Source organism: Coturnix japonica, chromosome 21 (genome assembly GCF_001577835.2).
Source record: "Coturnix japonica isolate 7356 chromosome 21, Coturnix japonica 2.1, whole genome shotgun sequence".
NCBI classification, from domain to species: Eukaryota; Metazoa; Chordata; class Aves; order Galliformes; family Phasianidae; genus Coturnix; species Coturnix japonica.
The window spans coordinates 3,058,991-3,083,605 of record NC_029536.1 but is presented as its reverse complement, the minus strand read 5'-3'; the positions used below and the strand labels follow the sequence as shown (position 1 = coordinate 3,083,605).

Sequence of the window (24,615 nt, the reverse complement as noted above, 5' to 3'; positions counted from 1 at the left end):
ACCACTCACAAACCTTAAGCTGTGTCTTGCAACGTTTTAGCATCTCTCTGTGTCTGGTAGCCAGAGGAGAATCCTTCCATTGACTTTCATTGTTTTTCAGATCTTCAACAGTCCTGAAAACCATATGCAGAGTTTGGTTATCATGACAGAGGGGCTACCCATTGCCATCTGCAAGGCATTAAACCTACTTATCTGCTAAAGAGAGAGGAAAGATTGAGAAAAGTGGGGGGGAAACCTAATTATCTTTATGGAAGTTACTCATCATCGCAAGACAAATAAATGGCTTTCACAAACGCAGACAGGACATCTGCTCAGTGTGCACTGAAGTATCCCGTATAAACTAGCTCCAACATACATGCCTTCAAGAGCTCTTCAGCACTGCACGGAGACTGCTGCATAGGCAGCATTCTCAGCAATTCTAAATAAGGAAAAGAAGTAATTTCCTTTTCAAGCCAAATGTGCAGCTTATTTACAAATAAATCAGCCTGTTTATTTGAAAATATTCTTGTCTTTAAAGAACACTGACACTTCCTGCCCTGCTTTCTGCAGCTTCTCAGTGTCTTGGCCTGAGTGTGCTTTTAGAACAAAAAATGAAATCACTATGAATGCAGTCCAAAAATCCTGTGATGAACGCATGGTATTATTGCCAAGAAACATCTACCAAAATGCACCGAGTGCAATTATAAGCAATGGAAAATACTGATGATCCAAAACTCTGTTCTAATTTTAACAGAGTATTCTTCGAGCTTGAGCAAATATAAAAGTCTGTTTGGTTTTACGCCAGGAGAAATGGCAAACAGCAGAATCTTCCCGTCAACATCTTAACTTCTATTTATAATTTGTAAAATGGTAAACCATGTGCTAAAATACAGGTACATGGACAGCACTGAGAATTCACTGCTGCAGCCATTTCAATTAGTCACTCCTTCCCCCCTTCCCCCCCAAAAGCCATGGGAACACCACACACATCTTCTGGGACACAAAACACTGCACGAGTGCAGCTAATACACTATTGTTTCCAGGACTGTAAGTCATCCACCTGCACTCCTTTATCAAATATGTAAATTGCCATGCAATCGCACAGCTATGCTAAAGAGCTCAGAATATCAATGTCCACACACCAAACACACCCCAGATTCATAAGCAAAGTTTTGTCATAAATTCTAAAGTGCTTTAAAGATCAATTCAATCCTCTTAAATAGAATGGTCTTCTCACCAGTTTGAGCTGCCTTGGGTAAGTAATAACCTCCCTGTCACTATTATTTGAATTCCTGATGCAAGCCACAGTCTCTTAATGTAAGCAATCTGTAACTGTCAAAAGCATCAGATTAGCAAACAGTTGAGATTTCTGCTCAGCAACAGCTTTACTCAAATTGTCTTTGTAATTTCCATCAAGTTTGCAGGACCCACCATTGGGGTGAGAAAAAGACATTGCTGGAACAGCAGTGGATTCCCACACATCCAATGTAAGGACAGCTTCTAACCTGTTGAGTTCCCTGATGGCTCGCAGTCTACGTATGTACCGACGGCAGCTGGGCAGGATGGAGAGATGATGGGCATGCAGGGTTAAGAAGAAACATTCTGTTGGGAATTTCGGATCGGAAAATGGAGACGGATCCCTGTCTACAAAACAAATAAACAAATCAACAGTGCAAGTGAATACATTAAAATTATGAACTGCCTTAAGGAAGGGCAAGATCTCAAACTCAACTTCTTTTTTAAAGCAAAAATGAGCAGACAGTATCAACAGCACTCTATTAATACAGTACTCACAAAGCTCAGCAATCCAGGCTGTAACATCCTCCATTGTTGCTTTCACTCTTGTCTCATCTGTTGGGAGGTCAATACGACACCTGGGATGAAATATGTACATGGGATCAACCGTTTCCAGCTTGATCTTCATACTTAGTTGCTGCAGGACCCATAGGAAGTTGAGCATAAAACCATCTGTAGACACCAAACGATCATCTGTCTGCAGAGTAAGAAAGTAATTAGTTAAAGATCTAAGCTTAGAAAGATATTTTCTGCTGTTTGAACAGTATTCTACACAAACAAAGCATAAAGTCAAAGAAGAAGTGAGGAAGAATTTGCATCTGTAAGGAGGCATTCCTGACAACTATAAGGTCATTTAGTCACTTAATGATTTATCTTTCTCTATGGTTCATATTCAGTCATTCTTGTTAACATCAGGACATGGCAGTTCTAAGATAGTGAATAACACAAGCTGATCAAGCAGATACCATAGAATCATTTCAGAAATGGGAAACATACTTGAAGAGATGACTGATGGCTCGACCTCCTGCCCGTGACAGTACAGAAATCAAAATTCTTCTGCATATCATTCAAGAATCACCACTGAAGCAACCACCCGATATTATCCACCCATTAACTTGAGCCATAAATCACACAAAGAGCCTTCCCTTTATTTACCTGCATTTGTGCCTTTTTCATGTTGGCATTGACAACAGCTGCCATGTAACTGAGAGCTGCCTCTCGAGTTTCTCCATTCAGTAAAATGCTATGCAGAATCTTGAACAGCTCTTGCTGCAATTTCAAGTAAAAGTTCTGTTAGGTTGCACGTACCTCTCACCATCACGTTTCTGCTTTCTGTTTTTCTATACTTTTATGCCTAACAAATTCCACCCTCAACAACTACTGTTATGATCTTATTTGTCAAGATTATATGGACACATCAGCTATGACAATAGTTACATAAATGATGTGTGTGTAAGACTGACTTACAACCTCAGAGAAAGGCTTACAGCACTCACCAACCGTTTCACCCAGTTACCTCCAGCCTGGAACATTTAATTCTTAATACAAAATCTAGATTTCTTAGATGATATTATTGATTTTTGCTAAGGCAAAAAAAAAAAAAAAAAACCCACACTATTTTTGCAGTTCTTTCAATAGAAGGACACTTACCCTCGCTAGTTCCAGGTAATGCTGCAAGGACTGGCTAACAACTCGGGTGTTTTCAAGAGTGATGGCAGGTCCTGAGAAATACTTTTCAACAACTTTGTTCTGGAAGTGAAATGAATATTAGTGATCGTATCAAACACTAAGAATAAAACATATCATCAGCATCCTTCTAGAACACTTACGTCATCTTCAGCAAAGACAGAGAGACTGAAAAAGGCTCCAAGGTAGGAAAGTCTCTGTAGCTCTCTTCCTGCACCTGCGCTTAAAGATTTAGGCAGCCACAAGGGCAAAGAGACAACCTAGAAAATATGAGAAATAGCAAAATGATCATAAAGCTGCCATGTCAGCCATACTCCTTTACCCACACTGTCACCTTTTGGTGTTTTACTACACTCTCAATTCTTCAAAATTCAGTCATGCTGTGATCTAAATGAAAACATCCCCTCAGTATTTCAGAAATCTAAGTCACCTCCACAAGAGTTTTTTTATACTCTCAGGGAGAAAGGACCCCCATTACGAGACTACTATAAGCTACAATCGAGCATTAGCTATTGCAGTAGCTCTTCTTCAGAATTATAAAGAACATTATCAACATGGAACACATTAATCAACAAGTAAGTTTTACTTTGAATGATCAGTTCAGATACACTTACCAAACTGCACATGGGGTGTGTTTTTCCAAACTTGATTTCACAGAGTTCACACAATGCCTGCAAGAAAATTGCAAGAAAAGATTACCTGTGTATAACTGGCAGACAGGTTACTTAATAATAATAAACTGAACACAACAAAACAGCCAGAAAAAAACTATTAAAAAATAAAAATTAAAAAAATTATAAAAATCAAACCTTTTTCCCTTAACCAGTGGAAAAAAATCCATCAAATGGTGAAGAGGTGCAGAAAAATCTAGAGCACACACTGTTCCCCTATTTAGTTTTTACATCTGTTTCCATCTGTCTCAAAAAAGCTAACGTCTCACACCATAGTAAGTTATTGCACTTGTTTCAAAGTTAGCTGTGCAAATTATTTGCTTGATCAGAACATAACAATGTCTTTGCTGGACTCCTGAACTGCCACATAAAAGTCAGTAACAATAATAAATAGAGCAATTGTACTATACATACAGCAAGGCCTTTGTCTTTTGAGTCAGAGTGGAAAAATGTCAGATGAACACAGTAGCCAGAAACAAAGAATCCTATCCCAGATCTCTAACTCACTTTACACTGCAGCACAGAGAAAAGAAAGCAGTTATAACAGACAAATTTGAAAACACAAGAATACTGTAGGCTTTCACATATCCCACTTCTCCTGTTACATGTTCTCATACCTCAGTTACACCACAGCTGGTCACTATTATTCCATCCTTTTGGTGAACACTGCACAACTAAAGATTATCAAAATTGAGTATCATTTTCAAGTAGTCCTTGCACTGCCTGACTGACAAATTTGCAACAGTTTGTGGTTTAAGTGACTGAGAAACAAATACCAGAACAGGAAAACTGACCAAGAGAAGATGGCTGTTCTTGCAGAAGTGTTCCAGTCACTCAGTTTGATTGCCAGCACACATCCCAGTCAAGTTTATTTCCCCAGGTACAAATGAAGCCCAAGATTTGAAGAACAGCCTTTTTTTTTTTTGACATGATTCACTAAAGATCTTAAGATCTGAAGGTGCAGCTGACAACACTCAGTTTAGTCAAGAATTCAGCTTGCTCTTTTGTGGTCAAGCACGCAGTTCACAAGATTTGTTTGTCAATAAAAGTAGCAGGAGGGAAAGATCTAGAATCTAAAATATGCACTTAAAAGAAACAACAAACCTTTCCAGCCAGGGAATATTACAGTATTTTCCTACAGCATACAGCCATCAATCCATATAACGTTGGTTTTAATGCAATACATATTAACTTGCCATAAGAGCAACAAATATTGGTATGGATATTATTCCTTATTTCCCGGAGTTAAATTTGGTGAAATTTAACATCTACAGTGTTTAAGTAAACATGCATGATGAAGCCCTTACATTCAATTTGTTTTACATAAAGCAACTCATAAATACTTAATAGCCCATTATACAAAGCCTGCTGTGCCATAGGTTTAGGTATTACGGGCATTACACTCACATTAAACTTCCAGTATGGAGTTTGAAATTAACAAATGGAGGTCAAAAATAGTAAAGTACATTATCTTGCGTAGAATTTGCCTATGACCAGTAATAGTAAGAAAATCTTCTAGAAAAGAACAGCCCTTACCATAAGGGGGTACTTAAAATTGTCACTATCAAGGGAGCACTCTTTGGAAGCTATAGCCAGGCCTTGCAGGATGGGGATAAAGATCTGTAAAAACAAATAGATTAAATAATTAAAGAATAACTCTAATCACCAACTGCATTAAATGTGCTCTCGCTCTTCAAACACTGCAAACACACAATGGAAAAAATTAAGATCTTTTCTCTGAATTTCTATCAAGTTAAGTCAAGTGACATTCCAGTGCCTGAATGCGTACGGGTATCAGTGCTAAAAATACCCACCTTTCAGCCAACTGTTTTGCTTAAAGCTGTGAAATAAGATCCCTGAATTGCATGTTAATTATGCACATGAACACGCAGAAGCACCGTGGAGGTCTCCAATAGTTTGGCAGTCCTCAGGGTAATTACCAGTTTGCCTCTATGCTTGGGGAAATCACATTAAGCCCCCATCACACCACTCTGACAGCTGCTCCCCCACAAAAAGGTAGTAACATTTTTCTAGATAATAACTTTAATAACTAGAATGATGAAATAGTGAAAGTCAATCTGTTCACATCATTAAGAATGAGTTACAAAACAAACTCTATTTGTTTAACAGTTTGTTAGGCCTTGAAATAGCAGGTCTAGAACTGTGAGATGCAGAATAAACCTTTGAAAATGCACCCCCTGGATACAGCAAGTAGTTAAGATCCTACAATTCCACTTATTTCTTTTTTATCCCCCTTAATTAATGTCTTACCTGTTTGAACACCTCTTCATCTTGGTAAGTTGTTCTCACCAGTTCTTGGATGAAGCCAAATGGGAGATTCCTACACAGCATATATGGTACCAGCAAAGACTGCTGCTGCAATGACCTTTATTTGTGCAAAAGAGATCCAAAGCTATTGATTATATGCAGGAAAAACATCCAAGTCAGCACATTGGAAGATGTGCCACAAAGCAGATCATCAATATGTGGGCACCCACTCCTTTCAGAAGTAACCAGCCTTGCCTTCTCTAGTTACTCGTATAGAGATTATTCTGAAGCAGATATTGCTGCCAACATCACACTTTCATTTAATGAGGCCGGAAGAAAATAATGGCTTCAGTGTAGTAATTGGTTCTCCCTTTACTCCTCTGATGAAAGGACCCTTTGTTATGCTCAACTAGTGAAAGAACAACCTTTTTTGTTGTTGGACCAGCATTAAGATAAGAACCTACGGTTAGTCTTTTCTGAATTAATGCAGTCATTGCTTTTAACAGCTCCCTACGTTTCTGAAGAAGTGTCTTTTGTTCTTTGTTGCACAGATAAAACATACTCCGGTATCAACACTGATTCATATAAAGACAAAACTACTCTCACTGCATGAAGAAGAACTGGTGCAGCTTTCAAGATAATAGAAGCATCTGAAAACAAACCCAGAGTTGCTTAAACTTATCTCCACCAAGGTATTAGTGGGGACACCATCTAGCGGTAAAGCAATAAATGATTCATCAGGTACATACACAAATCCTGCTTTAAAAACTGATCTTAAGTATCCTTACCTAATCTTCAGAAGAAAAAAAAATAAATACCAAAAGAAAACAATCTAATTTTCCTGTTCCACATCAGCTGTATTTACCTTGGTTGTGTTAAGGATCCCTGTAGCACCAAAGCAGCATGTGAAATGCACTGAGATCGTATGTTGCTCAGTAACTGACTCACTGTTGGCTGGCTACACATCTGACAAAATTAAAAGTCATTTTAACACAAAATTCAGAGACAGAACAAGAAATACGATCAATTTCTCCATTTGTGCAGTGTGACTATAACATGCAAACCTAAGATTAACAGGATTACAGCTAAAAATCTTTCAGATCAGACATAAAGAGTTATATGTTTCTTTTCCCTTACAAGCCAATATAGAAGCCTCTCACAGGAGGATGCTTTAAGTGGAATAAATGCCAATAAAATGCAGCAGAAGGGTACCTTCCAAAGAGGAAGAGTAACTTCTAGCTCTGCTTGTTTTAGACATGTAAACATACAGAAGACTCAAAAATGATGTTCTTAAATATACCTTTGGTGCTTTTCTCTCTTCTATTCCAACCCGGTCAAAACACTCAATGAGGTAGTTCAGCATCTCTGTCTCCTTACAGTTTTCAATGGTGAAGTGGTCACTGCAGGAATCGCAAACACTTGAGCTGCCAGAGCCACCCACACTTTAAAACACACACATAAAAAAAAGAAACAGAACGTAAGGTCCAGCTCTTCAGTGCTGCACAGCCAAGTAACTCACAAGCTCCTGACCAATTCTCTGAAGACTCCATTCCAACCGACATGCAGCCTTCTCAACAATTAAGACCATTCCTGTGAGGCTCTCCTTTTCAGGTTATCCAACTCAAAATAAAGTCAGCTGCACTGCAACACTACCAAAGAATCAATTACGCTGTTAAATGAGTACGTTGTCAGAATGGGCAATGAGGTGAAAAACTTAACGGGAATCAATCTTTTTATTACGTAGCAACATTGGAAGTGAACAGCCTTTATGTCATACTCAATGTCAACACTGTTATAGGCCTTGTAATACCACAACACTTCAATGCAGTGATACGGATCTCCTCACAGCTCCTATGGTTTCTGTCCATAACATGAAGGAAGTTATGAGCCTGCACCAACTCTCAGAGTTGCCATAAGAATGTAAAAGCCTCCAGCGGCAAAAATGAGACCTTGGTTTACACGTGAGAGCTACAGATTGCCCTGTTACGTATTCCAAGGGAGGAGAATCAAAAACAGAAGGCTATTGTATCCAAGCAACTGTTTCATTTATCACTTCCACATCTGAGATTATTTAATCTCAGCTCAGTTCATTTTGATTCCCTTGTAGTAAGATACACCATGTTGGTGAGCAGCACAGCTACAAGGGAAAAGGATTAAAACAGCAATATTGTAAACATTAAACTAAACCCATAAAGAAAAAACCATGTGGGTGATTTACTACTGTTCCTCGCTACAGAAAACTGGTGCAAAATCAAGCTGGATTTAAATGAAGACCCTTTTACAAGTCCTTAAACTGACAAAATAACAGCATTTCTTCTTATATGCAGCTTTTAAAAAACATGTTTAGACTACAAAGTATAACTTCCTACATGCTGTAAAATAATTTATGCTGTAATAATCTATCTGTACAAAGCTATTGCACAAGCTTTACAGTCCAACCAATACATCACACAAAGGTTACTACTTGATAAGCATTTGGCAGCTGAGCATGCTAACAAAGAAATTCTAGCAGCAACAGTTTCTTTTGCAGAGATAATTTGTTTTCAGTTACGATACTGACACTAACCCTTGTAAAAGGTATCTCCAATGAGGCAGTCCTGGGTTACCATGAAACCATGCTTCCATTTTTTATTGCTTCTTTTAGACCTGACTTCCCACACTCGGCTTTGAAGTTTCTCTTTTAAGAAACCAATTTGTTCTAAAACTACTATTTCTATAATTAGTCATTCTGTGAATGATTTCACTGCAGCAGTAACTGAAATTATTGCGATGCAGGGCTCATACATCCTCCACGCACATACTGAGTGCCTTGCTATTTTCAGACTGCAAGTTGTTGCATAATTGAACAGTCACTGTGTTCATAACTTAACATCTTATTGCTGTCTGTAGAACACCAGGACATAATAAACCAAGATTTCAGAAGCATAGCAGCCTTAGAAATCCTTACCAAAGGCCATTCAACTCAATCTAATATTAAGATAAAACTGCTAACTAACCGTAGGAAATTAAACAAAACAGTGGGGAAAATGAAACCTAAATTCCAAGTATGCACACAAACAAAGCATAAACCTCTGTCACCAAGTTCTATCTTCTGAAATTAGATGGGAAAAGGGAGATGCCAGCAGAAGGTATTCTAGCTCACTGATTTAGTTGTAGCATCCCAGCACATTACAGAAATAATCACAGACAAACTCTGGAGGGGGGAAGATTATCTTGTACCAAGTCTTTTATGGCATTCCTTGACATCCCAGAATAATTCCTTAAGTCTAGACCTAGTCTAATATTAAAAGGTTCAAGCAATTAGCTTTTCCCTGACTTCTGCTTTAACTAAAATACTTCCCAAAGGATTGAAAGTCTGAAATAAGTCCTTCCCTCCCAGTTGTTACCATGCACATAGCGTTCATAACTCACACTGTGCTGCCCTTAGATGTTAGGAAACTGCCACAAGCTCTGCCTATTAGAACAAGACAACGTGCCAGAGGGCACCTCCGAACCACTACCAGTCATAATCAGGAACTGGAATGCTCAGAGGAAACGTTCTGCCTACTAGCAAGGCAACTGAAGTATCATTTTTCAGAAAGTTTTCCTGAAATACATGGTTTTAAACAAAACAGATCCCCCTTCTGCAATATGAGCTGATCCAAAAGAATCGGGCATATCCTCAGAAGCTGTAGCACATGCAGTGAAGGTAATGAGCATCGGATTTTAAAAAGGAGAAGAAAAAACATTTTCATCAAGGAAGAACACAAACCACTCGGATATGACACACTGTCTTGAAGGAGAGCTGCCCTTTTTCCACACCAAAACCCCATATTTAATGGGAAAACTCCCCACTTGAGCCAAGACATTGCAGGCTCACTCAGCAAGGGGAGGTAGAACTAAAGAAGATCCCACCCCGTTCACGTCTCCAAAAGCTTTGTTTTCCTTGGCACAACTGGTGTTCTGCAGGCTGTGCTATTTTTGCAGCCTCCATACAGAACTAGGAACAACCCTCAGCTTGTTTCCATCTATCTTAGAGTCACACAAGTGGAAGGCTTTTGCTCTACGACTCCCAAGCTTCTGTTTTACAGCAGAACACCCTGCTGCCCACACCACAAACAGTCACAGCCCCCCAAAGGCTCCAATTTTCAGGTGTTTTCTTTATCAGACAGAGAGGAGATCTCAGATGCTGAGCAATCTACAGCAGAACAACTCTCTTTGCATCAGCTGGCTTTTTTCCATTACATTTTAACTAACGTCCCCATGTTCCAACTTTTGATAGGAGAATATGCAACATGATGTACCACTGGTTTTAAAATTACAACCGTGGGTAAATATTACTCCTCCTACTCATAGTCAATGAGGAGTTCAACACAAACAACATTTCAGAAACTGTGCTCATTAAACTTAAAAGGCAGCATGATTAACATTTCCTTAATCCCAGTCATCTCTTCAAAGGAAAGAAAAAAAAGCAAGCTGACTAACTAGTATTCATTACATGTGTTTATATGCCTTCTGACAAACAACGCTGGTCACCTGCTTGGCTTTACTCATTTCCCAAGTTACTTTGAAGAACACTTGGCACTACTCATACTGTTAGTTCCTACACAACCAGACATGCAGGTTACATTCTCTTGCTCCGATACCTGGACCCAAACTGGACACAAGAAAAATCATCATCTTCATTTTCTTCATCACTACTGTCCTCAGACACATCAGAAACGCCAAGGAAGAGGAGGGAGAAAGGGTTGTCGTATATACTACCACAACAGAAATGAAAAAGCCCATCAGATTGGTTTTCTTTACACCAAAAGGAAAGAACACAACAGCTTTTCTTTTAAGTCTGCTAAAAAACATCTTCTCTAAGCATGCAGCCAGGCAGCTCGTATTAGTACAAACTAAGGCAGTACTACCATGACACCACGAGTTATTCACATACCAGAACACCACAAATTCACAATCCGAAAATGTAAAAATAAGTTTGAAGATCTTATTTTAAAAAAATAAATTGGCCTAAGCTACCAAACTGTTCAGCAGTGGATCCAAAACTGTGCTGCTCAATTGACCTCCTGCAGTGAACAGGGATTCTAAGAGCAGCCAGACACAGAGTGCAGCAGTACTTGGCCTAGCCCACAGAAACAGACTGATCTGTAATTTAAATGTATGCACTGGGGAATGGAACCTAACACAGTCCAGCATGTAACAGCTTTCAGCAAATCAGCTACTGCCCAACTGAGAAAACTGTTTTCAGAGCAGGATGTCTGCTTGGTTTACTACCCAGCAGAAGCAAATGAACAGAAAGCTAATAGTTTATCATAGAATCATAATAGTTTAAATGGGACAGGTGTAAAACGAGCAGGAAATAGATATAATGTTGTTACCTCTAAAATAATTGCATTACTCCTCAAAAGCTCACAGAGACTGCCTAAGGATTTTTTGGCAAAGAGTGCATGTTAGCAAGTCAAAGTATTAGCACAAAATGAAACAGAGAATCAAGTCCAGGTGAGTAGGGTGAGCTCAGCACAAACACAAGTTCTTCCAAATTGCACGATCATGCCACACCCTGCACAGCACACATTAAAAACACTCTTCTGTTCTTGTGAAATACCTAGAAGGAATCCTGTTCAGTAAAGATGAACGCCTGCGCAAGGTACTGGGTGAAGCAGTAAACAAAGGCGGACCCATGGTTGTGGGTCTCTGTCTGGGTGCAGTGAGCGGCATGGCTGGAGGGCTAGCAGCCATAACTGGAGGACTTGAACTAGCTGGGATGGAAATATTCAAGGAACGTGGGGTAGAAGAAGCTGAAAAGCCTCCAGAATGAGCAACAGTATATGGCCGGTACCTCGGAGAGGAAGGCTGGGTCCAAGAAGGGCTGGTTGCTGTGAGGTGAGAGCTGACAGTAATGGAAGGCACAGATGTGGTGGCAACTGAACTGGCTGGTGGGGTAAGAGATGAACCAGTCATTGGTACATAGCTTGTGAAATTGGTAGTAGGAGCTGGACTAGTCCCATAGAGACTAAACCAGTTACAGGGGAAAAAGAAAAAAGAAAAAAAAAAAAAAAAAAGCAATATTTAGGATATGAAGAAAAAGGGTGAGAAAGATCAAGTGAGCAGCAGATGCCCTTCCCCTCCAGATGACTCTTCAGTTCTGGTTCTGCAGCTCACACACATTAATTCTTTTTATTAATGCTAAATACAACTACGTCACAATTCACACATTAAGAGACTCAGCCTTTGCTGATGTAAATTAGAGATACTTCTCAGAAGGAACCAACTACATGGCTTTACCCCATCAAACATGGCAATATAACCAAAAGGCTCACAAGAAAAACAGTGAAAAACCTCTAAAATCTATTCTGTTTATCACTCTTGGGATACTTTTATGCCTCTCTAAGTCTATGAACCAATATTCAAGTGAGATCAATATTCAGTTAGAAGTCACCTGGTTAATGAACTGGAACCAAAGGAGCCCACGTTACAGAACATAGGGCTGGTTCCTGGGTTGGAGCCCGTGTTTAAAATCAGGCTTCTGTCAGGAGACCGGGCAGCTGCAGCAATTGGCTGTGATGTAGCTGTCAGACTGGCAAATGGGTTTTCATCCCTTGACTGGGTGGACATCATCAGCACTTCCATCAAGATCTGTCCGATCAAGTCCTTAAAATCCGAAAACACTGTTAGGAATAAAAGAAGTGATTTAGCACTGCTGCTTACTGCCTTCAACTACATATTAGTCAGAGATGTAAATATCAGAGATTATTATCAGGACAGTAATTTGCATGCGTGAACCAAACGTTTCTCTTAGCAAAAGAAACTGAATCTTACAACTACTGTTGTCTGCATTAACAAAGTTGTGAAGATACAACCACACATAATTATAACTCCCGTGGAAAGTACCAAAGGATCACAGGTGACCTGATGTTACTACTCACTATTAGAACTGCCTTGTCCATCTCATATTTTCCCCACTCTGCTACTGCTTTGGGCAAGACATGCTGTGAAAGAAGAATGCACACGGAACCACATACACCCAGATAAGAAAATATTTGAACCTATAGCTGGGAAAATGTAACATTACATGATATAGTCCAAAATTCTTAGCTTATCACATGGACCATTAAATATTGATTACGATTCAAGATAACCCATTAAGTGAATAAAAGCTTTCTGAAAAAATCCGGTCTTGTTGCATTATCATCACATTGGTGTGACAATGGGAGAAAGAACCAATGAGATGGCAATGATTGACTACAACAGAAAATATGACCAATCTTTCCCACGTTCCTTTCTGGGTACCACATTTCCTGCTACATCTGCTGGCACCTGATGAACTTTTCTCCTAACACTGAAATCAAGCAAAGAGACAAAAAGCTAAAGAACATGTCACCCAACACCACCTCAAACAGTGGCAACAGCTCAGGTTCCTACCTTCTTTTGGGTTCTGCTTAAACTGAGCAGAGAGAGAATTCAGGAAGATAACATCTCTGTCTCGGTCCTTCCAAGAGACTCTGAAGATTTTACAGACCAGCTGTAAAGCTTGCTCCTCGGACACCTCGGACCCAGACAGAGGTTCCTCCGTTGGGGAAAAAATAAAATAAAATTATTTGCATTAATTATAATTACACTGGTCAAGTCACAGTTGTATCACATGCAGGTCTTCTTTAAACAGCTTGTTAGAAGAAATGAGGAACAATAAAATGTAGGTTGATAAAAATGGGCAACACTGAACAGTTTTTTCCCTTAATTGGACATCACATAATTGCCAGCAGGTAAACCTTGACTGAACAGAGATTTCTACCAACTACCAGCACCTTTTCAGATGCTTTTCTTCAAACCGTTTCACAAACCAGAGATGCTGATTCATTAACACATTTGACTTCTGGACATTTGACTACTGGTACTGTACAGCCTTTCACGTAATTCTTCCTCTTGAACTTACTTCTGCAGAGAAGGCTTTACTCCTGATACTATTTCCAATGCAGATAACTTATGTATTTGGAGACATAAAAAAGCTACGAGGAAATGAGCCAAGTTGGTGGAGCTTTGCTTTACTTTCCACTGAGCCTCTCCCCACTGAAGACTGTCCTTGATTCCAAGCTGTTTATTTCAAAGCAGCACAATGCAAGCTGTCCAGCTGCCTGCTTTGCAGCTAGGAGTTGACTGGAGAGGATTCTGCAGCAGGGTTATTGCTGGATGGCGTGAAGCCAGGCTTCTCCCAACTGAGCTTTCTACTGACAGATTGGGAATAAACAAAGGCATCTAATGAGCACTGCAAGAACTGTAGAAACTTCCCTACCCCAACGTCCCATTTCTTTGAGGCTTTATTTCACATGGACCTTAAAATCAAATGACAAAGAGGACAATCTTACAAGTGAATTAAAGCTTTGTATCTTCTTTCTTCCTCTTTCTACTTAAAATAGTTACACCTCCTGTCTAAACCTCAACAGCTAAACATTCTTATTTTCCATATAACATTAAGAAGAAAATCCTATTATGCAGCATTACTTCAGCACACACAGTATATAAAGGAGTACTCAGAATGCCTCTAAAAGCTGTGTAAATAATCAGCAACATTCTTCTAAAGTATCTTAAGAAGCATTTATTCAGGCTTACTGCATTTAAAAGAAAATAGATACAGACACGAACAGATGACTTTTGTAGGATATAAAATAAAGCATTTTCTTCAGTTTCCAAAAATCATTAATAAACCTATTTCTGACAAATTCCTAACAGAGTTCTGATATTAGAGGTTCTGATTTTTTTTCCTTCCCATAAATTTTTTATGAGGGAATTCAGTGAAGTTTTTCCATAGATGACATCTGAAAGCTCGCTTCAGCCTCTCAAAACAGAGGTTGCTGAACTCACTGCAAGTTAATATACTACATCAGCCGTCCATTCTAAACTCTTGTTCCTGTTCCACTTTTTGGGATAATCAGCCAAATACGGCTCTAGTAAAGAAGCTTTACCAAAAAACAACATTGTCCATTTTAAGAAGAGCAGACATGGCAAAACAAAGGAATGTCACAGGCTGCAAAGCTGCACTCAGGTAACAACACGCCAGTGTGGAAAAATGCAGCAAGGTAAAAAAGAAAAGCATATGCTGCTATAATGTATGGGAAAAAAAAAACAACCAGCACAGTTATATCCAAATTGCTTAATTTGAAGGTTTGCTATGAAATTCTGAAGGCTGATGTTACAATAAACTACATATGTAATGGAAGAAAAAGGTTAACATAAGCAAGCTAACCTTATCAGTCAGACTCCTTTTCTCCCTGCGATCATTCTCATCCACTTCCATGTTCTCAATTCCTGAATCCACATCAACCTGGGACATACTGCAAGTAGAAACAAGAGGAAAAGTCCATCAGCTTGCAGAAAGATGCACAGTCCTCTGTAAGATACAGAAGGAATATCACCTAACGCAGCAGAGAGAAAACCAATGCAATAGGAACAGCCATACACGCAAACAGCAATTAAAAGTCACAGGTTGATAAATACTTCTCAAATTACATTTACTCTGAATTCAAAGAACACAGCACTAGATTTCTTCAGAAGGCAATACAAGCCACACACCTGTCACATTCTATAATGTAAACTCTTTTAAATAGAGCAGTTGAATCATCCCCAACAGATATGCTCATCATTTAACATCTAAGCTGATGCTCTGCCTTTCATCATTTGAGGTCACGAGTTACCATGAAAGACAGACTAGGGACATCATTACAATGGTCTAAACAGTGTGCCATTTTTAAGCATTTAAATGTATTGCATTAACCTGGTTGGAGGTGAGAAACAGCAGAATGCTTTCTTGTCTAAGTGCTTTTGCTGATTAGCAAGGTGCAGTATTTGTTAGCTTATACACTCCAACTTTTTTTTCATCATCGTGATTCTTTCTTTGAATTTTTACCTTTTTTCACAGGAGACACTATCAATATCCATACTCTGAGACCGAGAGAGAGACTGAGATTGTGTTTCAAGGCTGTTTGATGGAGAACTGCTGAGTGAACTCACTCCTTCGCTGCTCTGGCTTCGGTGGGCTACTCCTAAAAAAAGGCACCACCAAGGTTACCATCACAGAGACGAGAAGACATGACACAGTTACGTGGATGGAAAAGGTGAGGAAATACTGGTTTTCAGTGCTGCTGTTGCGCATCCTTAGTAATGCGACAGGAAATAAATGTTAATTAAAACCACATTTGACTATAAAGAATCATATTTTCAACCACTCTTTACAGCAGCAATATAGAAATGCTTACCTGTATTGTAACGTAGAGAACAAAATGAATTTTGCATTCAGTGCTCAGAGTCATTTCATTATAAATAGCTCTAGAAAACCACTTGGTTTTAAAACCTGCATATAGTGTAGCTAGCTAAGTGAATGATGTCAGATTTAAGTTATACTTAAATTTGACTCCAACAAGTTAATCAATTCGCATGGATTTATAACAGTGCTCAGAAAGAAGCCAGAGAGAAGATAAAGGAACACTAGGCCCATTCACTCAACATGCTTCCTCCCTTTCTCCAGTTGCATGAGTGCTTCAAATCCATACAGTAAAATGCAACATACATGGAACTTCCAAAGGAGACCACTGGAAGATCAAGTCGCCTCGCTGGGGGATTCTGAAGCATTTTAACAAATGCATGAATAACATTAAAAAAAATAAAAATAGTTTATAAAATGTTAATTAAAAAAAAAAAAAAAACAGCAAAAATGACTGCCACGTTCCCAATTCCAGAAAGTCTGTAGGAAGGTCACAAACACATCGCATCAACTGCCCTCTGTACAGAGACATTACTCTTTTATTTTCATCTCTATCACCAGAACCACATAATATTCTCATTCTGCAACACTAACAATGCACACCAATATGCAACATAGCTTTGGATGATGAGCTTTACGATACAAAGCAATGGATTCACTTTGCAGTGAAGATTCTTAGGAGAAACATTACAGGCCAGAAAGGTATGAGGAAAGAGATGCTTAATTACAAGCCATGCAGAAAAAGCGCTATGCTCAGGAACACTGGAAGCTGAGGGAGTCCTACAAGCATCTAAATAGACAGGGCTCTTCAGTGTGGTCTATTCCTAAAATTTCTATCCAGTGACACTGGCTCAAAGCTGTGTTTCATAATAAAACAGCACTAATTGAAAGATGCAACCACAGTCCCATCAGTGTCAGGTACTTGCATGTCAGCAGCCAAACTCCTTGAAGGAAAAGGAGTTGTCTGCTTAAAAAGAACAGTGCAGTGAATTTACTCCTCTGGGTTCCTCGCCTGCTGTTTACAAGACATTCCCTAAAGAGTATTAGGTTTCAGGTGGGAAGTGTAAGACCAGATTCACAACCTATTTTTAAATTCCAGCACCAACTCTGTTTGTGTCACTACTGAGAAGTGCCAGCTTGTCCCGCACTCCCGGCAGTAACACTTTCTGAATGCTTCCGAAAGCATTTCAAGATCCTGAAACAATTCATTCTTCAGGAAATAAAGAATGCAGAAGGAAAAAATCATATAGAAGATGGTGGAATTCAGCATGGGAGGTAGGAAATGTAGCTTCCCTGCATCATTCCAACTCATTCTCTACATTCCTGTGCGTAGAAACAATTTATATTTAATTCCTCCTTGTATTAGATTGGGAATTACTATATCAAAAGCCCTCGGATTAAAAAAAATGGAAAAAAAAATAACTTGCACTGGTATTCAGAAAAGAATTTAACAAGCAGAATATTTAAACAGCCACATTCTGTTACTGGAGCCATCCTCAGAAGTACACTGCAGTGCAGTAAGACAACATGAAATGCACACGTAACTGGTGCTCACCACCCACAAAATACTTGCTGTATTCACATTTTACTGCTTTGTTCGAGGCTTCTCTGCTTTGTTTAGTATCTTCAAGGCTGTAACTGGGTATTATCCCTCATCCATAAGCAACATCCAAACAACATTCCTGAGCACATTAGATTTTCTCTATGAAGAGGAACAGATAGAAGACAAAATCCTCCAAGCAAAGTTTATTATCACTGAACTACTTATATGCCAATATTAAATGCCTGCAACAGACTTCACCCGGGAAACAGGAAAATGTCAAGTCTACTTCTAACCAGACAACTACTTCATCCAGTCCTGGAGTTTTAGGGATGGATATTGCAGTTCTGACACTGGAAGTCTTTGCAGGAGGGGAAAATCCCCAAGGCCCAACACAGTCTCTACATGAAACCTACGGATATAGAAACACCAAGCACAGCCTCTGGACTGAGTTCAGTTGGGTTGCAAACTAAATAAAGGCAACTTTTGAAAGCAGAACTTCTGTGATGTAATTTCCCCACAAATAACAACTAGCAGAAATATAGTGCCCATGGCAGGGGAAGGCTGGCTGCAGGTATTCCAGCACACCATTGATTTAAGATATCCCACTAACAGCCTGGTTTTCCCTCAGTACCTCTCAGAGAAAGAGACAGTCTTCCATGAGTCTTGCCAAGGTACAAACCTCCCACCTCTTCCCAAACTAGAGCAAGGAACTAGAGCAAATGAGGTTTTGTCATGGCAAAGAGAATGTTGAATGTTGTTCTTCTTGGGGTCTCACTACCACTGCCAGGAAAATTAACTTGACCTGGAGTGCTCATTAACAGGCCTCTTTAAGCCAACTGTCTACCTACCATCTTTTCACAATAAATCTTCCAGAATTTATTTGTATCATCATGATGGATGAGGCACACAATAAAACAACTGGCACCTGAAATTCCAGTTTTCCTTAAAAAAAAAAAGCAAAAAAAACCAACAACCATAAATGCAAGCACAGTAGCATGCAGAAGTTATGAAGATCACAGGCCCAGTATGTGGGGCTGTCATTGAAACACTATTTCTAGGATCTCCAAAGTACTTTAAAAATGTCACATGAAATAATTGAGCACACATTCCATGGAATTGATGTATGAGTCTGATCCCATACAACTTCATATAAAAATTGATGCTTGCAAGGACATTGTTCTGCTGGGGCTGTTTTCTGTATGTCCAAATAAATTAAAATCCTCTGCAGTCATTTTAGTCTACTACTGCAAAGGAACTCCTGCAAGGCACTCAGTGTTAGCCAAGTCCTCATTTACGCTAAATAAATTCAGCAGATAATCAGTTACAAACACTTTCTTCTTGATTTATTCCCCCAATTTAACCATATCCCTGATTGTGATGTGCAAAGAAATACACATTACTGAATTGCTGCAATGACTGGCACTACAGGAAACAAGCAATCCACTGCCTGGATACCTTCTGTTTCTTGTGATCACAGTTTTATCTGTGCAATTAGCAACTGTCCAATGCAGACAGATGAATCCACTTACAACAGAAGTCTCTGAGGTCTTGACTGTCCAACAACTTCTAACCAGAATAAACCAGTCTGCCAGATCATGAACATTTCTACCTTCAGGTACGTGCTTCCACACCTCCAGTTTTGTTGGCATTAGCGCTTATACAATTGTGTGTGTGCTTGAAAACTAACTAACATTTTTTGCGGGTTAGTGTCCACCTGGATTAAGTCCTCACCACACATTTGCTACTGACATCAGGGGGAGAGGCAGAGAGAAAGGCTCCTTTCAGCAAGAGTCAGACCTAAGAGGGATTAAAATAGTTCCGTAACCACAGGCTGAGTGAACATGGTAAGTGAACTCTGTACTATTTGCAAAATAAATAAAGACATCTTTGCTTCTGGGTTGCTGCCTATGATCACGACGACAATACGCAGTGTTAAATTCCAACTGTACCAGATTTGCCCAGGAAATGCTTTTGGTAGCTTTTCTCTGGCCTGCTCTGGATACAAGGCAACAAAATACGCAGAAAGCAGCCCCTTCCAGACACCTCACACCCTCCCAACCTTGCATACTTTCTGTATTTGAATTTAATAGACAAGGAGCTTCATATGGTCTGAAGTAACTGCTATTTGTAAATATCCTACTTGTCCTCACTGCAGTTAATACTGGAATTGGGAAAACTTTCATCTTTTCAAAAATACTGCAACACAAAGAGAGCAGCACTTCATTCTCACATTGATAATGCACAGTCACAGCCCACTACTTTTAATTGTGCCAAACGCCAGTAATTAAAGATCATAAATGAACATGGCAAAAATGAACGTAGGAGTCAATCAATAAAAATTCTCTTGCGAGACTGAAATCACTTTTTATCAAGGAGAAGAGGCTGGCTTTCCTACTGTACTTCTTGCCAATAGAAAAGTGCATTACATTCAACCAGCTTTGGTGACTTCAAATATTCTCCTTAGTTTTACTGATGCCCAGAGAAGAATTTTAACAATCCATTTCTATTTGGTAAAATGAAGACTTGAGCACCTTCAGTGACCAATTCAGAATGTTCCTTTCAGAATGTCATTTTTACGACAGCAGAAATAGAGGCAATAACAGCATTCATGCTCTGAATGTGAGGGGTCACACAATAACACCCGACACACAGGCAATAATCGTTGCTGCCCCAAAGGCCAGCCTACCTGATGCACCTATTGGTGAGGTAGCTGGGGTCATGCTGTGGACATTTAGGCCGAGACTATGGGATGGCCCAGGGGTTGGAGCTGCTGCAGGTGGCCCAGGTGGGGTCTCTCTCTGCGGCGATGTGAGTGGTGTGCTGGGCTGGGACGATGGTCCCCCTGCCAGCCGGGCAAGGCGCCTTCGACGGATCTGCACAAAGGACATCAAACAAACAGAAAAACTGATTTGCACATACATTCAAACATACTCCATAGTTTTCCATCCCTGGGTCTCCTAAATGGCACAGTATTCCCTAAATGGCACTGGAGAATTCTGCGTCCATCCCTCTAACAGTTGTGTAAGACCGGTTTAATATTTACTGCTCAGCAGTTTCAAAACCTCTAACACACCTCCTGATTTCTTTTGGCATTTGATTAAACAAACTGTGTTAATCTGATAAAAGGGCTAAAAGGAACACGACCTTTACCTTCATCTCACACCACACAACCCCTAATAACAAAATTCTGCTTAAGATGATCCAATTGAATATTGTTAAGAGAAGACTGTATGCAATACTATCTGAGACAGTTCTGCAACACTAGAAATCTACCCTACTTGTCACCTGCTGGGCAGGAGCATCTTGAGAGGCAAATGAAGACAGCCAATAGCAACCTGCCATTACCTGGAGCAGTCTGACCAAATGGAGTTTGGTCAGTTTTCACATTACTAGTAGGGCAGAGCAGTATTTGCCCTTGGAAAACTATTATGAACATATTTATCAAAGCTTGTTCATGACCACATGATGCTGATAAAAGATAAAGCTCACAAAACTTGTATTTGAGAGCCATGAAACCTTAAGCAAAAAATGAAAATACAGAAGGAATTATCCATAATTACAGGCTGCCTCAGAGAATCTGATACAAAAGCTTCTGGTACAAAGAAAACAAGCATGGAGTAAAAGCATCTGAGGGTGTCTGCTCCCGACACAAGTGAGCTATTCATGTTATTCCCTATTGGTATTGATATCCCCAAGCACTGGTGTAATTCCTGTTTGCATTTCTGCTCGCAATCCTGATGAATTGCTGGGGAAGTTAAAGAGTGAAGAAAAATCTGTGTCAAGTCCATGTCTAGGAGACATCGCTGCAGTCACATAATGGTCTGTGAAAACTACTCCAAGAGGAGGAAGAACAGATCAAATTAAATCAGACGTCAGATTTGGAACTGTATCAGGAGAGAGAGGCACAGACAAATACACCCAAAGCTTCATGTTAACCGAGAAATGTATACACTTATTCTCAAACACGGTCAGACCTTGATGATTCAATCGAGGCCACATGCCTCACAAGGTTTGATTTGCACAAATCTTCTCTACATCACCTCCCAGCTTCAAGCAAACAAGTGAGTTGTTGGTTAATAAGCTGGTTGTGCCACTCTACACTTCTTCACCTACAGCAGCAGGCAATGCCACCACCAGAGCTATGGCACAACCAGCTGTGGTCAATGTTATTCAAACACGAGGTCACTCATTTCACCTCTAGTCCATGAAGCACTGACCCTTCACACAGACCAAAGCTCCAGACCGTAACCTGCCCTGAAGAAGTTTCTGAAGAAGGGAACGTAACAAAGAAACCTCCTGGACATTGGGATGCTTTTAGATAAAATTCAGCAATTCAAACCAACCCCAGAATTTCACTACCCATTTAGGAATGACAAATCATCAACCAACGCCAATATCAAAAGAGTATTATACCAAAAGAGTATACCAAAAGAGACGCATTTCTCTGACTGATAAAGAACCAGGTTTGGCTGCTCTGATGCCCCAGGTCATCATAATCCTCTACGTTTTCAAGGAAACTTGAAATTTGATCTGAAAATTAAGAGACTTAAGTGGGGAAAAAGGGGCAAAGAAACAACGATGCTATGCTAGAAAGGCAAAGCCACAAGCTGAAACAGAAGCATGGAAGGACAGCATGGAACTGATGGATTCCTTCTGTCTGGTTCATCCACTTGTGCCTGGACACTGCATGGGCCAGGATGTGCAATGGGGACGGCACAGTGCCATGGGCCTCGTGCTGGGCCTGCAGGACGCAGTGTTTGCACAGCGCTGGGCTGCAGCCCGCTGCCTCCACGTAGCACAAAGAGCGTGTCAGAGCTGCAGGAGTTCAAAGTCAAAGCGACCCGGCTTCACTTCGGATTGCATGACTAACCACAGCGCCACGGGGTAACACGTGGGGATTTTGTAGATTAATTATTTTATTAGGAGCGTTTAAGATACCCTCCACAACGCCTAACCCTGCATTTCAGCAGCACTCCTTGCAACAGCAACCTAAGACAAGCGCTGTGTCATTGCATTGCCCAACAAGAAGTTGTTTGGTACCAATTACTACATCAGCACAGTTTGTTCCATAAGCTACCTTCCCTCCACCATAACACAGAGTTAAGAATCTAATTGGTTGAATGGAAAAGGTTATGAATCGTGTTATTAATTAGCACAGTTCTTACTTGATACATTCTTGGGGTAGTAACATTCAGAAATATATTTGTGATCTTAATGGGCTTCCAAAAAGCTGTTAGCTGGACATGTTGCCACATCCAATGTAAAAATAGCAGCCTGCTCAAGGCAGCCGATAACTGAAGCACACAGCAGAGCTGCTCCCTTGGGCTCACACACCTCAGCTCAGATTTATACATAATTCCACAGCCAACATCTGTTTCAGTAGGAACTGCTTCATCAGCTTCTAAAGGAAAATGTTTCTACTTCTGTAGTCAGAGAGAAATCCCACCTCGGTCCAATAAAGTGTAATTGGAATTCTTTGCAGCTTGTAATTTGTATCCTTACAACGTGTTAACCAAGCTTAAGGCATGCTTCATTTCCTGGGGATGTTGCTCATGGTCCATTGGCAGACAGCACAACTTTGAGCTACTCAACAGCCATACACAAGACACCAAATTCACCTCATTCTGTCCCACTTCACGCCATACCTGGCTTGACTTTGCTATTTCCTATTCAGTTCCCAATCCTCATGATGTTATCTGGCACTTACACTAAAATAAACACCAAAAAAAAGATTTTTGCTTCTCCCAGATCCCTGATGATTTTGGTATGGGCTGTAATGAAGAGCACCTTTGGTGCTTTAACAAAGTAAACCCAGAGAAAGCAGTGGGAAGTTGACCTACAACCTACAGACCCAACACCATTCAACTGTATTCATCTCTGGTCTTTGGAAGATGAAATCTGTTACCTGCACATTTTATACAGCTCAGTATAAGGAGACAACCTCACCTCCAGGAGCCTGGCAGCTAATTTCAAGTGCAGCTACTTTTCTCACCTGACAGGTGAGGGGTTTTCAGACAGATCTCACACACAACATGACACAGAAGCACCTCAGTGAGACACAAACACCCCAGTGAGACACAAACACCCCAGTGAGGATGCTGCTTTCTGTACCACCTAACTCCGCTCTGGTGGAGCATTAAGAAACAACAAAGCGGAGGTGTACAGGAGTCCTCACACAGACACACTCCGGCTCCTCCATGGCAATAAGAAGCAGCTGCGCTATTCCCTCAGCAGGCCCGGCCTTAAGGGCTGCAACCCAGTGACCGTGAGGAAACCAAACGGCACCAGGCACACGGTCCCCACACACACCTCGCTCCTCAGCTCTGACAAAGCGATATTTTAAGCGTTTCGCTACGGATAAAAGAAGGATTCGATCACACCCATGAGGCGCACGGATTGCCGGCGCTCAGCACAAAGGAGCGCTCCAAACGAAGCAGCCGGGACGGCAGCACCGCAGGGCCCCGCTCCCCCCGGCACTCCGCCTCACCTCGTCCGCGCTCAGCTCCTCCATCGCCTTCCTCTTAATGGTGAACGCGAACGGAGGGCGGGTGCCTTCCTCCGCCCCGCCGACGGGCAGCTCCTCGGAGCGCTCTCCGGCCGCCTCCGCGCCTCACAAGGGCATCGCCGGGGCGGCCTCGCCTCGCCCAACAGCAGCCGACCGCTCCGCCGCCCCCGGCCCAAAGCCCGCAGCCCACCCGCTCTTCGGCTCCCTCCGCTCCCTGTGAGGAACCTCCCGCGTCCCTCGGCCTCAGCTCCCGCCCGTTGCCCCGCGCAGAGATTATTCATCAAAACAAGAGGGCGGCAGCGGCGGCCATCTTGGGGGTGGGTCACATGAGGCCTCGGAGGGAGCCGGGCATGACGGGCCGAGCGGGGCGGCGGCCAATGGGGAAGGGAGAGAGGCGGAGGGATGGGCGGGGATGGCGGCGCCTTGGGAG

General features: G+C 40.9%; 1 protein-coding gene across 3 annotated transcripts in view; it reads right to left on the bottom strand.

The window, feature by feature from the left end:
• Window positions 1-24,525, bottom strand: part of UBE4B (ubiquitination factor E4B) — a 34,284-nt gene extending 9,759 nt beyond the window's left edge. Inside the window, exons 1-19 of one of the 3 annotated variants that reach the window (XM_015882401.2) lie at window positions 24,168-24,525; window positions 20,367-20,553; window positions 15,784-15,919; window positions 15,124-15,211; window positions 13,305-13,449; window positions 12,322-12,550; window positions 11,488-11,895; window positions 10,526-10,639; window positions 7,201-7,342; window positions 6,766-6,866; window positions 5,904-6,018; window positions 5,169-5,252; window positions 3,576-3,632; window positions 3,105-3,221; window positions 2,926-3,024; window positions 2,431-2,544; window positions 1,774-1,972; window positions 1,485-1,623; window positions 14-113 (exon numbers count right to left, since the gene is read on the bottom strand). In XM_015882401.2, coding sequence (XP_015737887.1) covers window positions 14-113; window positions 1,485-1,623; window positions 1,774-1,972; window positions 2,431-2,544; window positions 2,926-3,024; window positions 3,105-3,221; window positions 3,576-3,632; window positions 5,169-5,252; window positions 5,904-6,018; window positions 6,766-6,866; window positions 7,201-7,342; window positions 10,526-10,639; window positions 11,488-11,895; window positions 12,322-12,550; window positions 13,305-13,449; window positions 15,124-15,211; window positions 15,784-15,919; window positions 20,367-20,553; window positions 24,168-24,191 — 2,598 coding nt within the window. In that variant the 5' untranslated portion in view covers window positions 24,192-24,525. The remainder of the gene's footprint in view (window positions 1-13; window positions 114-1,484; window positions 1,624-1,773; window positions 1,973-2,430; window positions 2,545-2,925; window positions 3,025-3,104; window positions 3,222-3,575; window positions 3,633-5,168; window positions 5,253-5,903; window positions 6,019-6,765; window positions 6,867-7,200; window positions 7,343-10,525; window positions 10,640-11,487; window positions 11,896-12,321; window positions 12,551-13,304; window positions 13,450-15,123; window positions 15,212-15,783; window positions 15,920-20,366; window positions 20,554-24,167) is intronic. The other 2 variants (XM_015882402.2, XM_015882403.2) reach the window with 2 other exon arrangements.
• Between the last annotated feature and the right edge of the window lie 90 nt (window positions 24,526-24,615).